General features: G+C 38.2%; 1 protein-coding gene across 3 annotated transcripts in view; it reads left to right on the top strand.

Annotated features, from left to right (window-relative positions):
* Positions 1 to 15,605, top strand: part of unc5cb (unc-5 netrin receptor Cb) — a 226,927-nt gene that overhangs the window by 170,663 nt on the left and 40,659 nt on the right. For 2 of the 3 annotated variants that reach the window (XM_087790540.1, XM_087790541.1), the window contains exons 6-7: positions 3,903 to 4,070; positions 6,668 to 6,832. In XM_087790540.1, coding sequence (XP_087646666.1) covers positions 3,903 to 4,070; positions 6,668 to 6,832 — 333 coding nt within the window. The remainder of the gene's footprint in view (positions 1 to 3,902; positions 4,071 to 6,667; positions 6,833 to 15,605) is intronic. The other variant, XM_087790542.1, reaches the window with a different exon arrangement.

Here is a 15,605-nt window from a genome sequence, read left to right as displayed (position 1 = left end):
TGTTCCTCACACTCATGTTCCTCACACTCATGTTCCTCACACTCATGTTCCTCACACTAATGTTCCTCACACTAATGTTCCTCACACTAATGTTCCTCACACTCATGTTCCTCACACTCACGAGTAGAAAGTAGGAGATATATTTGCGAGGAGCACATTTGACTGAGCCGTACTTAAAGCGCCCCCTGCTGAGCCTCCACGCCGTCGCGCTCGCAGTTTTCCGGAAACATCCTCCGCCACGATCGCAGACGCTCAGCTGTGAGGTTGAAGCTCTCGCCTGCTGGAGGCCTCGACAGAACAGGAAGAATGAAACGTGATCTTTTGAACTTCAGTCGCTCGTGTTTTCGCTCCTTGAAGGAACAACGAGCAGCTTGATCGCTCGTTTAACCGCGGCCGACAGAGTTCCTTCTGCTCGCGATGGGACGCCAGCAGATATTCTGAGTTCAGACGCGAAGACGCTCCGAGGCAGGAGCGAGTAAAACACACAGTATCTTCAGAACCTGTGAGCTTTGATCACCGTGTGGTTTTACAGTATTATTAATAATAATAATAACACTGTGGAGGCTCACGGAGTAATACTGCATAGCATTGCTGAGTAAAACTAACATTCGATGTGTAATACTACAAAGCCTGGGTTAATAATAATATTAAAAAAAACTTGAGTATAATACTGCAGAGCCTGGTGGAGTAATACTACGACGTCTTGCAGAGCCTTGAAGAGTTATACTAGGAATCCTCGCTAAGTAATACTGCAGAGCCTCATGTAGCAATACTACATAGCATTACTGAGTAAAACTAAGCTTTTAGGTGTAATACTACAGAGCCTCGCCTAATATTATTAAAAACCCTTGAGTATAGTACTGCGGAGCCTAGAGGAGTAATACTACAACGCCTTGCAGAGTAATATTGCAGAGTCTTGAAGAGTTTTACTAGGAATCCTCGCTGAGTAATACTGCAGAGCCTCTCATAGTATTACTTTAAAGGTTTGCAAATTAATACTATGGAGCCTTGCAGAATAATGATCCGGAGACTGTCGGAGTAATACTAGAAAGCCTTTCTGAGTAATACTATGGAGCCTTGCAGACTTATACTACAGAGCCTCAAAGTGTAATACTACGAAGCCTCGCTGAATAGTGCTACAAAGTGTCGTCTTGTAATACCGCAGAGCCTTTAGGGAATAATACTGTAAAGTCTTACGTAGCCGGGGATCAATAAAGTATCCGTCTATCAAGCCGTGCTGAGTAATACTACGAAGCCTTGTCTTGTACTACTACCGAGCCTCTTCGAGTAAAACCATGCCATCTTGCAGTGTTATACCACAGAGAGCTGAAGAGTAATACTACAGAGTAATACTACAGAGCCCTGTGTAGGGAGCTTCATGGATAAATACTACAGTACCAAAGAGGATCCTTGCACAGTAATACTACAGAGACCAGTGTAGTAATACTAGGGAGCCTCATGGATAATTACTACAGTACCAAAGAGGATCCTTGCACAGTAATACTACAGAGACCAGTGTAGTAATACTAGGGAGCTTCATAGATAAATACTACAGTACCAAAGAGGATCCTTGCACAGTAATACTACAGAGACCAGTGTAGTAATACTAGGGAGCCTCATGGATAAATACTACAGTACCAAAGAGGATCCTTGCACAGTAATACTACAGAGACCAGTGTAGTAATACTAGGGAGCCTCATGGATAAATACTACAGTACCAAAGAGGATCCTTGCACAGTAATACTACAGAGACCAGTGTAGTAATACTAGGGAGCTTCATGGATAAATACTACAGTACCAAAGAGGATCCTTGCACAGTAATACTACAGAGACCTTTACAGCTTAACAACATTAAAACAGATCCTTGAGCTCCTCGCAGCTCATAAATGTGTTCTAGGTCAGAAAGTACAAAACGAGTGAATACTTAACACTCTGGATTATAATGTTTTCTCAGTAGCTTGTACTGCAGAGACTCGTCTTATTTTTATCGACGTCTCGAGAATGTAACGTCTTTGTCGGACGTCTTAAGAGAACACGATGCGGAGACGTTTTTTTATTTTGCGCGACACGAACAATCTCCGAACGGAAAAAACCTTTCCAATCGCTTAAGGAACGCTTTGATGTCGGATCATCCTTTCTTAAGACGACGCATGTTTGCGGCGCTGCCTCGCGGTGAAGGGCTGAACGTGCATGAAGTCACAGCGGGAGCAGACAAAAGGAGCGAATGCAAGTGGATCCGTGGCTGAGGAAGGAAGCGGAGCGAGAGTCGGTCCAGCGAGTTCCTGCTCGAGCGCATCACAAGCCGCGATCTGGCAACAAAAGACAAATGGTGAAGAAATTCAAAGACGCAATAATCCACAGTGGAAACAGCACGAGGGGGGGGGGGGGGGGGGTGGTCTTCGCTGCTGACTCTTCAGAGTCCATTATTTTGGGATTCACTCGTAAGCGTGTCACATTTGAAAGTCAGAAGGCTCCAAGGGGCCCCCCGGTTCCACCATCTCAAATGCCACGGACGTGTCGGCGGCCCCTCGGTGTCACTCGGCGCCGGATCCGGACAGAGATGGATGGAGGGAGGAAGAGGCATTAGGAGGAACCAGTGAATGGAAAATGCAGCGACGAGCGGAGTTTACTGACCGACGGCGCGGCAAAGTAGCGACCTGAGGTTTTGACGGAGGAACAAGAATAGTGTGTGTTCGGATAAAGTGCTTTTTGTTCCGTCAGCGTTCTTACGTTCAAGACCTTGAAATCCACAAACATGCGGACGAGACGAGCACAGAAGACACTTTAAACATTATTATATTTATATTTACTTATTTGTTTATAATCATAGATTGAATTTGTTTTCGTGGTAATTATTATTATTAGTACATTTACATTTTTGGGAGCTTTGATCACCGTGCAGTTTTATAGAAATATTATTAATAATAATAACACAGTGGAGCCTCACGGAGTAATACTACATAGCATTGCTTAGTAATATTAAGATTCTTTGCGGTGTAATACTAGAAGCCTCGCCTAGTAATATTACAAAAGTATAATACGGCGGATTTTGCTGTGTGACTAGAACTGATGAGCTGAATTTTAATTTTAGTTTATATATTTATCGTTATTTTATTCATCATTCTTTAAATTTATTTTTTTAATTATCATTTTAAAGTGTTTTGTACGACTATATTGTGATTATATGGTTAATAATATTTGTGAACTGCTGTGAAAACTTTCATTAATGTGGATGAATTAAAGGAATATTATTATCATCATATAAGTGTCACTTGTTCGACAACAATTTTATATCGAATTTTAAATGATGCTATTTTATAATCTTTGAATTCATAAAATGCATTTTTTAATTATTGAAAATAGAAAATCATATTTTATTTTGTTTGAAAGAATCTATTCACTTCGAAAATATTCATTTAAATATATCAAATTGATTATTAAATGATTTATAATTAAATAAATAAACCTTTTTATAAATATACTGTATATAGATATAATATAAACGGTTTTGTTTTTAAATCATTTAAAAGTTTCAAAATTGGATTTGTTTAGATAAATATATTTAATTTAATATTCTGATGACACTGATATATACTTCCATCAGATATGATATGATTTTAATATATATTTGTGTTAGATAGTAAATATTCACTAAACGGTGAAAGGAAAAAGTATTTACTTTAATAAATATCATTGATTCAACTTGACAATCGACATAGAAAGAAATACAGACACATATTTATGTATATTCAGTATTAATAGATGTAAAATGTATTTTTTCTGGGTTGAAATTGAGATGAAAAGATAAAAGTCATAAACTGTTCAACAAATGTTATTGACCTCTTGACCTCACGATGGATCTTCTGACCTGGTATCAAAGAACCTGTATCTTCTGGTTCCAGTGAACGGAGGCTGGTCCACGTGGACGGAGTGGTCGGTGTGCAACAGTCGCTGTGGCCGTGGTTACCAGAAACGCACTCGCAGCTGCACCAACCCGGCGCCGCTGAACGGCGGCGCCATCTGCGAAGGACAAGGCATCCAGAAGCTGGCGTGCAACCCTCTGTGCCCGGGTACGAGTCTGCTCCTCCTTCGATGGCGCCTTCTTACAGTCGCACCTTTGTTCTTACCTTTGAAATATATTGTTTTTATAGTTTTAGTTGAACCAAGATGTTGTTTTTACGTTGATCAACTTGACAAACTCACCTCAATCGTTATCAGAGATATTACTTTAATTACTTTGACAACATTTCACTTTACAAAAACATGCAAAAACGCACACACCAAAAATCCAAAAAGTTTGGTTTAATTATATCTCCATAATATACTGTATATATTAAATATATTTAAAATATATATATAATTATGTTTTATTATAGTAATATTAAATAATGGTTTGAGGTTGTTTGTGTGTAAAAATAACTCATTAGAATATATCATTTGAATTTTAGACTCAACCAAACTGAATATTTGCCAACACTTGCCATATTCAATTTAATTAAACCCAGTATTTTTATTTGTTTTAGTGTACGTTCACATACATCAAATTGAAGTTCATGGAATATGATTTATATAATATTTGACAATTTATGTTGAACACAAATTCACAACTGGAGTCAAATAACACAAACATTTCTATGATAATGTTCTTGGTTTATGTCACATTAACTAGGGTCAGAACTAGTGATGTGTCGATGAAGCTTCATGAAACAGTGTCATTATCTTCAGAGTCCACTAGATGGTAGTGATGTGTTGATGAAGCTTCATGAAACATTATCTTCAGAGTCCACTAGATGGTAGTGATGTGTTAATGAAGCTTCATGAAACAGTGTCATTATCTTCAGAGTCCACTAGATGGTAGTGATGTGTTGATGAAGCTTCATGAAACAGTGTCATTATCTTCAGAGTCCACTAGATGGTAGTGATGTGTTAATGAAGCTTCATGAAACAGTGTCATTATCTTCAGAGTCCACTAGATGGTAGTGATGTGTTGATGAAGCTTCATGAAACAGTGTCATTATCTTCAGAGTCCACTAGATGGTAGTGATGTGTTGATGAAGCTTCATGAAACATTATCTTCAGAGTCCACTAGATGGTAGTGATGTGTTAATGAAGCTTCATGAAACAGTGTCATTATCTTCAGAGTCCACTAGATGGTAGTGATGTGTTGATGAAGCTTCATGAAACAGTGTCATTATCTTCAGAGTCCACTAGATGGTAGTGATGTGTTAATGAAGCTTCATGAAACAGTGTCATTATCTTCAGAGTCCACTAGATGGTAGTGATGTGTTGATGAAGCTTCATGAAACAGTGTCATTATCTTCAGAGTCCACTAGATGGTAGTGATGTGTTGATGAAGCTTCATGAAACATTATCTTCAGAGTCCACTAGATGGTAGTGATGTGTTAATGAAGCTTCATGAAACAGTGTCATTATCTTCAGAGTCCACTAGATGGTAGTGATGTGTTGATGAAGCTTCATGAAACAGTGTCATTATCTTCAGAGTCCACTAGATGGTAGTGATGTGTTGATGAAGCTTCATGAAACAGCGTCATTATCTTCATAGTCCACTAGATGGTAGTGATGTATCGATGAAGCTTCATGAAACAGTGTCATTATCTTCAGAGTCCACTAGATGGTAGTGATGTATTGGTGAAGCTTCATGAAACAGTGTCATTATCTTCAGAGTCCACTAGATGGTAGTGATGTGTTGATGAAGCTTCATGAAACAGTGTCATTATCTTCAGAGTCCACTAGATGGTAGTGATGTGTCGGTGAAGCTTCATGAAACAGTGTCATTATCTTCAGAGTCCACTAGATGGTAGTGATGTGTTGATGAAGCTTCATGAAACAGTGTCATTATCTTCAGAGTCCACTAGATGGTGGTGATGTGTTGATGAAGCTTCATGAAACAGTGTCATTATCTTCAGAGTCCACTAGATGGTAGTGATGTGTTGATGAAGCTTCATGAAACAGTGTCATTATCTTCAGAGTCCACTAGATGGTGGTGATGTGTTGATGAAGCTTCATGAAACAGTGTCATTATCTTCAGAGTCCACTAGATGGTAGTGATGTATTGGTGAAGCTTCATGAAACAGTGTCATTATCTTCAGAGTCCACTAGATGGTAGTGATGTGTTGATGAAGCTTCATGAAACAGTGTCATTATCTTCAGAGTCCACTAGATGGTAGTGATGTGTCGGTGAAGCTTCATGAAACAGTGTCATTATCTTCAGAGTCCACTAGATGGTAGTGATGTGTTGATGAAGCTTCATGAAACAGTGTCATTATCTTCAGAGTCCACTAGATGGTGGTGATGTGTTGATGAAGCTTCATGAAACAGTGTCATTATCTTCAGAGTCCACTAGATGGTAGTGATGTGTTGATGAAGCTTCATGAAACAGTGTCATTATCTTCAGAGTCCACTAGATGGTGGTGATGTGTTGATGAAGCTTCATGAAACAGTGTCATTATCTTCAGAGTCCACTAGATGGCGTCTCTGCACTATTTGTTTCGAACAACTGTTCTAATGAAACATCATTCTCAAAATTATGGCGCCCCCTCCTGACCTCTGAACGACAAGACACCGCTTCACGAAGCTTCGCCTCGAGTCCGAATCACTCACTCGTCATTCTCATCACCATCTCCTCATCTGTCTTGTCTCGTGGTAGTGGACGGCCTGTGGACAGAGTGGAGTAAGTGGTCCACCTGTGGGACTGAGTGCACCCACTGGAGGAGGCGGGAATGCGGCGCCCCGGCCCCCAAAAACGGGGGCAAGGACTGTGAGGGTTTGGTGCTCCAGTCCAAGAACTGCACGGACGGGCTGTGCATGCAGAGTGAGTACAATCCTGCTCCGCTCTCTGACCTCTGACCTCAGACCCGTCTTCACCTTCTGACCTCCATCCTCTGTGTTCACATCCCCATGGCAACCCCACGTCATACGCAAACATCAGAGCTCGAACCGCGCACTGTCGTGAGTTCTATTTACGGTGATCATGAGTGATTCTAGGATAATCACGGGTCAGGAAGACTCGCCTTCAATTAGAAAACATTCCTGTGTTGGAATGAGAGGAAACTGGAGGCCACAGAGTACATTTAGTTTTTGTAATTACACGTGTAGTACGCGGTCGGTGATGATTTTCATGTTGGTTCTTCAAATAGACCACAATTGTTTTTGTTACTGTTGTCGGGAACTAAAGGCTGCTGGGAGGACGTGAGGTTTTTTCCCTAAAAAGAAATGTTTTATTTTTACCAAAAAATGTTATCTTTCTTTCTGTCGCCGTTTTTATTGGGATTTAAAATTAATTGTAAGATTTATGAGCTATTGACAGATCGTAAGATGAAGGTGTTTTTTGATACGTATCATTATACAAGCATTTATATATAGTGATAGTGTAGTAACAAGTATATATGTGTAGTATTGTCCAGTACTTGACTCTGGTGTTGTGATAGTGTAGTAACAAGTATATATGTGTAGTATTGTCCAGTACTTGACTCTGGTGTTGTGATAGTGTAGTAACAAGTATATATGTGTAGTATTGTCAAGTACTTGACTCTGGTGTTGTGATAGTGTAGTAACAAGTATATATGTGTAGTATTGTCAAGTACTTGACTCTGGTGTTGTGATAGTGTAGTATCAAGTATAAATGTGTAGTATTGTCAAGTACTTGACTCTGGTGTTGTGATAGTGTAGTAACAAGTATATATGTGTAGTATTGTCCAGTACTTGACTCTGGTGTTGTGATAGTGTAGTAACAAGTATATATGTGTAGTATTGTCCAGTACTTGACTCTGGTGTTGTGATAGTGTAGTAACAAGTATATATGTGTAGTATTGTCAAGTACTTGACTCTGGTGTTGTGATAGTGTAGTAACAAGTATATATGTGTAGTATTGTCAAGTACTTGACTCTGGTGTTGTGATAGTGTAGTATCAAGTATAAATGTGTAGTATTGTCCAGTACTTGACTCTGGTGTTGTGATAGTGTAGTAACAATTATATATGTGTAGTATTGTCCAGTACTTGACTCTGGTGTTGTGATAGTGTAGTAACAAGTATATATGTGTAGTATTGTCAAGTACTTGACTCTGGTGTTGTGATAGTGTAGTAACAAGTATATATGTGTAGTATTGTCAAGTACTTGACTCTGGTGTTGTGATAGTGTAGTAACAAGTATATATGTGTAGTATTGTCAAGTACTTGACTCTGGTGTTGTGATAGTGTAGTATCAAGTATAAATGTGTAGTATTGTCCAGTACTTGACTCTGGTGTTGTGATAGTGTAGTAACAAGTATATATGTGTAGTATTGTCAAGTACTTGACTCTGGTGTTGTGATAGTGTAGTAACAAGTATATATGTGTAGTATTGTCCAGTACTTGACTCTGGTGTTGTGATAGTGTAGTAACAAGTATATATGTGTAGTATTGTCCAGTACTTGACTCTGGTGTTGTGATAGTGTAGTAACAAGTATATATGTGTAGTATTGTCAAGTACTTGACTCTGGTGTTGTGATAGTGTAGTAACAAGTATATATGTGTAGTATTGTCAAGTACTTGACTCTGGTGTTGTGATAGTGTAGTATCAAGTATAAATGTGTAGTATTGTCCAGTACTTGACTCTGGTGTTGTGATAGTGTAGTAACAAGTATATATGTGTAGTAATGTCAAGTACTTGACTCTGGTGTTGTGATAGTGTAGTATCAAGTATAAATGTGTAGTATTGTCCAGTACTTGACTCTGGTGTTGTGATAGTGTAGTAACAAGTATATATGTGTAGTATTGTCCAGTACTTGACTCTGGTGTTGTGATAGTGTAGTAACAAGTATATTTGTGTAGTATTGTCCAGTACTTGACTCTGGTGTTGTGATAGTGTAGTAACAAGTATATATGTGTAGTATTGTCCAGTACTTGACTCTGGTGTTGTGATAGTGTAGTAACAAGTATATATGTGTAGTATTGTCAAGTACTTGACTCTGGTGTTGTGATAGTGTAGTAACAAGTATATATGTGTAGTATTGTCAAGTACTTGACTCTGGTGTTGTGATAGTGTAGTATCAAGTATAAATGTGTAGTATTGTCCAGTACTTGACTCTGGTGTTGTGATAGTGTAGTAACAAGTATATATGTGTAGTATTGTCCAGTACTTGACTCTGGTGTTGTGATAGTGTAGTAACAAGTATATATGTGTAGTATTGTCAAGTACTTGACTCTGGTGTTGTGATAGTGTAGTAACAAGTATATATGTGTAGTATTGTCAAGTACTTGACTCTGGTGTTGTGATAGTGTAGTAACAAGTATATATGTGTAGTATTGTCAAGTACTTGACTCTGGTGTTGTGATAGTGTAGTATCAAGTATAAATGTGTAGTATTGTCCAGTACTTGACTCTGGTGTTGTGATAGTGTAGTAACAAGTATATATGTGTAGTATTGTCAAGTACTTGACTCTGGTGTTGTGATAGTGTAGTAACAAGTATATATGTGTAGTATTGTCCAGTACTTGACTCTGGTGTTGTGATAGTGTAGTAACAAGTATATATGTGTAGTATTGTCCAGTACTTGACTCTGGTGTTGTGATAGTGTAGTAACAAGTATATATGTGTAGTATTGTCAAGTACTTGACTCTGGTGTTGTGATAGTGTAGTAACAAGTATATATGTGTAGTATTGTCAAGTACTTGACTCTGGTGTTGTGATAGTGTAGTATCAAGTATAAATGTGTAGTATTGTCCAGTACTTGACTCTGGTGTTGTGATAGTGTAGTAACAAGTATATATGTGTAGTATTGTCAAGTACTTGACTCTGGTGTTGTGATAGTGTAGTATCAAGTATAAATGTGTAGTATTGTCCAGTACTTGACTCTGGTGTTGTGATAGTGTAGTAACAAGTATATATGTGTAGTATTGTCCAGTACTTGACTCTGGTGTTGTGATAGTGTAGTAACAAGTATATTTGTGTAGTATTGTCCAGTACTTGACTCTGGTGTTGTGATAGTGTAGTAACAAGTATATATGTGTAGTATTGTCCAGTACTTGACTCTGGTGTTGTGATAGTGTAGTAACAAGTATATATATTTGTAGTATTGTGGAGTACTTGACTCTGGTGTTGTGATAGTGTAGTAACAAGTATATATGTGTAGTATTGTCCAGTACTTGACTCTTGTGTTGTGATAGTGTAGTAACAAGTATATATATTTGTAGTATTGTGGAGTACTTGACTCTGGTGTTGTGATAGTGTAGTAACAAGTATATATATTTGTAGTATTGTGGAGTACTTGACTCTGGTGTTGTGATAGTGTAGTAACAAGTATATATATTTGTAGTATTGTCCAGTACTTGACTCTGGTGTTGTAGTATTTACAGACCACATGACTCTTGACGAAGTCGTAACTACTTTCATTTGTTTTCAAACCAAAATATGTCCAAACATCAGCTTTAAAAGCTGCTGGACTCACTGTATCCTCTCGTCCTCAGTCATCATTCTTCCTTTAGCAGTGGAGAACGTGATCACTGCTGCCATCTAGAGGCCGTCTAGACTATAGTACTATAGTACTACAGCACTACAGTGTGTCAGAAGGCGTTGACTGGTGTCCTCATGGTTTGGCTCTGGTTCCTCCTGAAGCTGGAGGACGCGTCGCTAACACGTCTGTGTCGACCATAATAAACAATGAAAGTCAAGCAGTAACTGTAAGAACAGTAAGAGTCAAAGAGCGTCTGCTGTAATAAAGCGCCGTCTGTCGTGAACATCTTTGAAGGACTTACACTGAGTTACTGAGTGTGTAGCTCTGCACAGATGCTGCCGCCGACACCAGACGTCACCGCGCGTCGTTAACTCGCTTCGACGTTTGCTGCGTCGAGACGGTCGAGGAGGAGATTGTTGTAGGTGAAGGTGTCGCACTATGTTGTGTGACTTTTATTATGCATTTGTTTGTGCTTTAAACACAACAACTTCTGTCAGTGATGAAGGTTCATGACACAATATAAATAATAAAAAATAAGTGTGTGTGCGTGTGTGTTAAAGTGTGTGTGTGAGTGTGTTCAAGTGTGTGTGTGTGTGTGTTAAAGTGTGTGTGTGCGTGTGTTCAAGTGTGTGTGTGTGTGTGTTAAAGTGTGTGTGTGCGTGTGTTCAAGTGTGTGTGTGTGTGTGTTAAAGTGTGTGTGTGCGTGTGTTCAAGTGTGTGTGCGTGTGTGTTAAAGTGTGTGTGTGCGTGTGTTCAAGTGTGTGTGTGCGTGTGTTCAAGTGTGTGTGCGCATGTGTTAAATTGTGTATGTGCGTGTGCGTTAAAGTGTGTAAGCTTTAAAGTGTGTGTCTGAGTGTGTGTTAACGTGTGTATGTGCGTGTGTGTTAAAGTGTGTATGTGCATGTGTGTTAAAGTGTGTGTCTGAGTGAGAGTTAAACTGTGTATGTGCATGTGTGTTAAAGTGTGTATGTGCATGTGTGTTAAGGTGTGTATGTGCGAGGGTGTATGTTTTTAAAGTCTGTGTCTGAGTGTGTGTTAAAGTGTGTATGTGCGTGTGTGTTAAAGTGTGTATGTGCATGTGTGTTAAAGTGTGTATGTGCATGTGTGTTAAAGTGTGTGTGTGTGTGTGTTAAAGTGTGTGTCTGAGTGTGTGTTAAAGTGTGTATGTGCATGTGTGTTAAAGTGTGTATGTGCATGTGTGTTAAAGTGTGTGTGTGTGTGTGTGTTAAAGTGTGTGTCTGAGTGTGTGTTAAAGTGTGTATGTGCCTGTGTGTTAAAGTGTGTATGTGCATGTGTGTTAAGGTGTGTATGTGCCTGTGTGTTAAAGTGTGTATGTGCATGTGTGTTAAGGTGTGTATGTGCCTGTGTGTTAAAGTGTGTATGTGCCTGTGTGTTAAAGTGTGTATGTGCGAGGGTGTATGTTTTTAAAGTCTGTGTCTGAGTGTGTGTTAAATTGTGTATGTGTTTGTGTGTTAAAATGTGTGACTCTATTGTCATAATAAACACAATGAAACAGAAGCAGTAACTGAACCCACAAAATAAAAATAAAAAATAATATATAATATATTTATATATATAATATATATACATATGTATATATATATTATATATATAAATATAAAAATATAAAAATATAAAATGTAATCAAATTCAAATTAAAGTTACTTTTAATTCCTCGTCTTTCTTTGGTCTCGAGGGAATCGAACTAGTGATCGTAAGAAAGTTCAAAGTAGAAAGTTTAGTTGAATAAACAGGATCATCAACACATTGATGCATTAATGCAGGTTAAAGTCAAGGTCATGCAGTGACCCACAGGTTAAAGTCAAGGTCACAACCAAAATTATTCCTCGTCTTCATCTGGAGAACATGAGGTCTTCACCGTGAAGATCCAAGGTCAGGGATTGATCAGGAAACTAAAAGAAGGTCTTTAGGTCTAATGTTCGGAGGAACATCATCCAGACGCTCACATTATCAACTCTTCGAACGCCAGAGTCGAAAACACACGGATTCTGTTGCATCTTGATCCAGTTTCCTCCTGGTTTGACTTCATCCAGATCTTCTCCGCGGCTCAGGTGCAGGAACCGGATCCGTTAGGAAGAACTTTCTGCTCCGACCGTGACGAGAAGTCGTGTTACGAGCGATTATGAGGCGCGTTTATTACATCTTCGCTCGTGAAAGAGTCAGGATTAACCAAGTTACTCGTTCGACTTCAGTCCAGGAGAAGAAAAACATTTTTACACTCAGATGCAGAAGTTTAACTCACTTGATGATGTCAAAGTCTGTGAACTTGAAACGTCGACTTTATTTACTGCTTTAGTTTCCTTTAGTTTCCTTTAGTTTCTTTAGTTTATTTTAGTTTCTTTAGTTTCTTTTAGTTTCCTTTAGTTTCCTTTAGTTTCCTTTAGTTTCCTTTAGTTTCCTTTAGTTTCTTTAGTTTATTTCAGTTTCTTTAGTTTCTTTTAGTTTCCTTTAGTTTCTTTGGTTTCCTTTAGTTTCTTTAGTTTATTTTAGTTTCTTTAGTTTCTTTTAGTTCCCTTTAGTTTCTTTAGTTTCCTTTAGTTTCCTTTAGTTTCTTTAGTTTATTTTAGTTTCTTTAGTTTCTTTTGGTTTCCTTTAGTTTCTTTAGTTTCTTTAGTTTCTTTAGTTTCCTTTAGTTCCCTTTAGTTTCTTTAGTTTCCTCTAGTTTCTTTAGTTTATTTTAGTTTCTTTAGTTTCTTTTAGTTCCCTTTAGTTTCTTTAGTTTCTTTAGTTTCCTTTAGTTTCCTTTAGTTTCTTTAGTTTCTTTAGTTTATTTTAGTTTCTTTAGTTTCTTTTAGTTTCCTTTAGTTTACTTTAGTTTCCTTTAGTTTCCTTTAGTTTCTTTAGTTTATTTTAGTTTCTTTAGTTTCTTTTAGTTCCCTTTAGTTTCTTTAGTTTCCTTTAGTTTCTTTAGTTTCCTTTAGTTTCTTTTAGTTTCCTTTAGTTTCTTTAGTTTCCTTTAGTTTCTTTAGTTTCCTTTAGTTTCTTTAGTTTCTTTAGTTTCTTTAGTGTCTTTTCGTTTCCTTTAGTTTCCTTTAGTTTCCTTTAGTTTCCTTTAGTTTCTTTAGTTTCTTTTAGTTTTCTTTAGTTTCCTTTAGTTTCCTTGAATCCAGAAGATGCTTCGATGTTCACTCATGACCACCGCGGTGTTTGAGGAGCTTCATGAAGATCAACATTTCATCGACACACTACACACACAAATGCATCGCACCAATAAAACACAAATCACACAAACACACAACAACATCACACAACACAAATCACATACACAAGCAGACACATAAAAACACACATGCACACAGACACACAAACCCACAACACAGACATGCACAAACACACACACGAACTCAAACACCTAAACACATACACAAATTCACAAACATGCAAAAACACACATACCAAAAAAACACACAAATCACACAAACACGTACACACAAAATAAAACACGTACACAAATGCACAAACCCCTGACACACACATGAACTCAAACACCTAAACACATGCACACACCCACAAACACACACAAACACTCACACCACAAAAAAAACAACATCACATGCACGAAAAAACACAGAAACAATCACGCACGCACAAACACACATCACAAATCGTACACAAAAACACACACAACAGACACTAAAACCCACTACACATCACACAATACACACGTAAAACTCACATGAAAAAACACATGCGCATCACACATAAACACAAATACAACAAACAAATCACACTAAAACACACACAACAGTATGTGGTTCCATGTGTGGTGTTTTCCTCTCATGACAAACATAACAACACAACAATAATAAACAACACTCGACGTGTGTACTCGGACACACAAGACAACACGAGAGCAAAAGTGAAGTTTTTCCCGCAGTTGTGCGTCCGAGCTGCAGTTGTCGTTCTCCTGAGCTTCAGTGTTGTTTCCAAGTCGACCTCAGAGACACTTTGTTGACGTATTGATGGAAGGATCTGAAGTCGACTCGTGATGAGACGCTCAGTGTTGAACATTCCTCTGGTTATGAAGAACCTCATGTTCCTAACATGCTGGTAACTGAGGTTCAAGGTCACACACACACAGCCGTGACCTCAGGAAGACGACCCCGCTGGAAGCATCAGCTCGCCTGATTACATGTGCTCGCCAGCGCCATCTATCACCGCATTGATTTTTCTGTCCGTGGCTTGTCTGGAGTCGCTCTCTCCGCTCCGATGACGACAACGTTGTGTAGCAAAGATGTTCCTGGAAACAACACTTTGGACACAAACACATGACAGTTGTGTTTAACTTCTTAATACGTTACACAACCATGCACACAATCAGCAGTAACACCTCACCTTCCTTTGCAAAATGAAACCCTCTTGTTAAAATTATACACAACTTTAGAAAAATGTTATTTTGTTACCGAATTTTCATAGACTTAATTTTGTCTGAACCGGTTACACACTTCTGCACTTAACATAACACACTATTAGTAACTCAACTGCTCAGTTAAGTCATGTTGGTGAAGTACACACAGTGTGCAAATATACAAAACTAAAAATTCATCAACACAAGAATAACACTGTGATGAAAATATAGATTATTTATCTAAACCAGTCCAAATGTTAACAAAAGATGTTCATGTTACAACAATACTGTGCATAACACACACACAATAAACACACAACCTATAAAAAATTAAATAAATAAGATACTATACAAAATAAAAAATATGAGGTGAAAGGACTGACAAAATAAAATAAAAAATCCATACAGAAGACACACACATGGACACACACATATATCGATACACACACAAACAGACATAAACACATCTATGGACACACGCAGAAACATGGACACAATATGTATGGACACAAACATATATGGACACAAAAATATATGGACACACACGTATATGAACACAAACACACACATGGACACAAACATGTATTGACACACACATGTATGGACAAACACACACACACATGGACACAGACATGTATGGACACACACATGTATGGACACACACAAAGATGTATGGACACACACATATATGGTCAAACACACACACATGGACACAGACATGTATGGACACACACATGTATGGACACACACAAAGATGTATGGACACACACATATATGGTCAAACA

This window comes from Callionymus lyra, chromosome 5 (genome assembly GCF_982586985.1).
Source record: "Callionymus lyra chromosome 5, fCalLyr1.hap1.1, whole genome shotgun sequence".
Classification (NCBI taxonomy): Eukaryota; Metazoa; Chordata; class Actinopteri; order Syngnathiformes; family Callionymidae; genus Callionymus; species Callionymus lyra.
The sequence above is the reverse complement of the archived record's forward strand: the minus strand, read 5'-3'. Positions and strand labels throughout refer to the sequence as shown.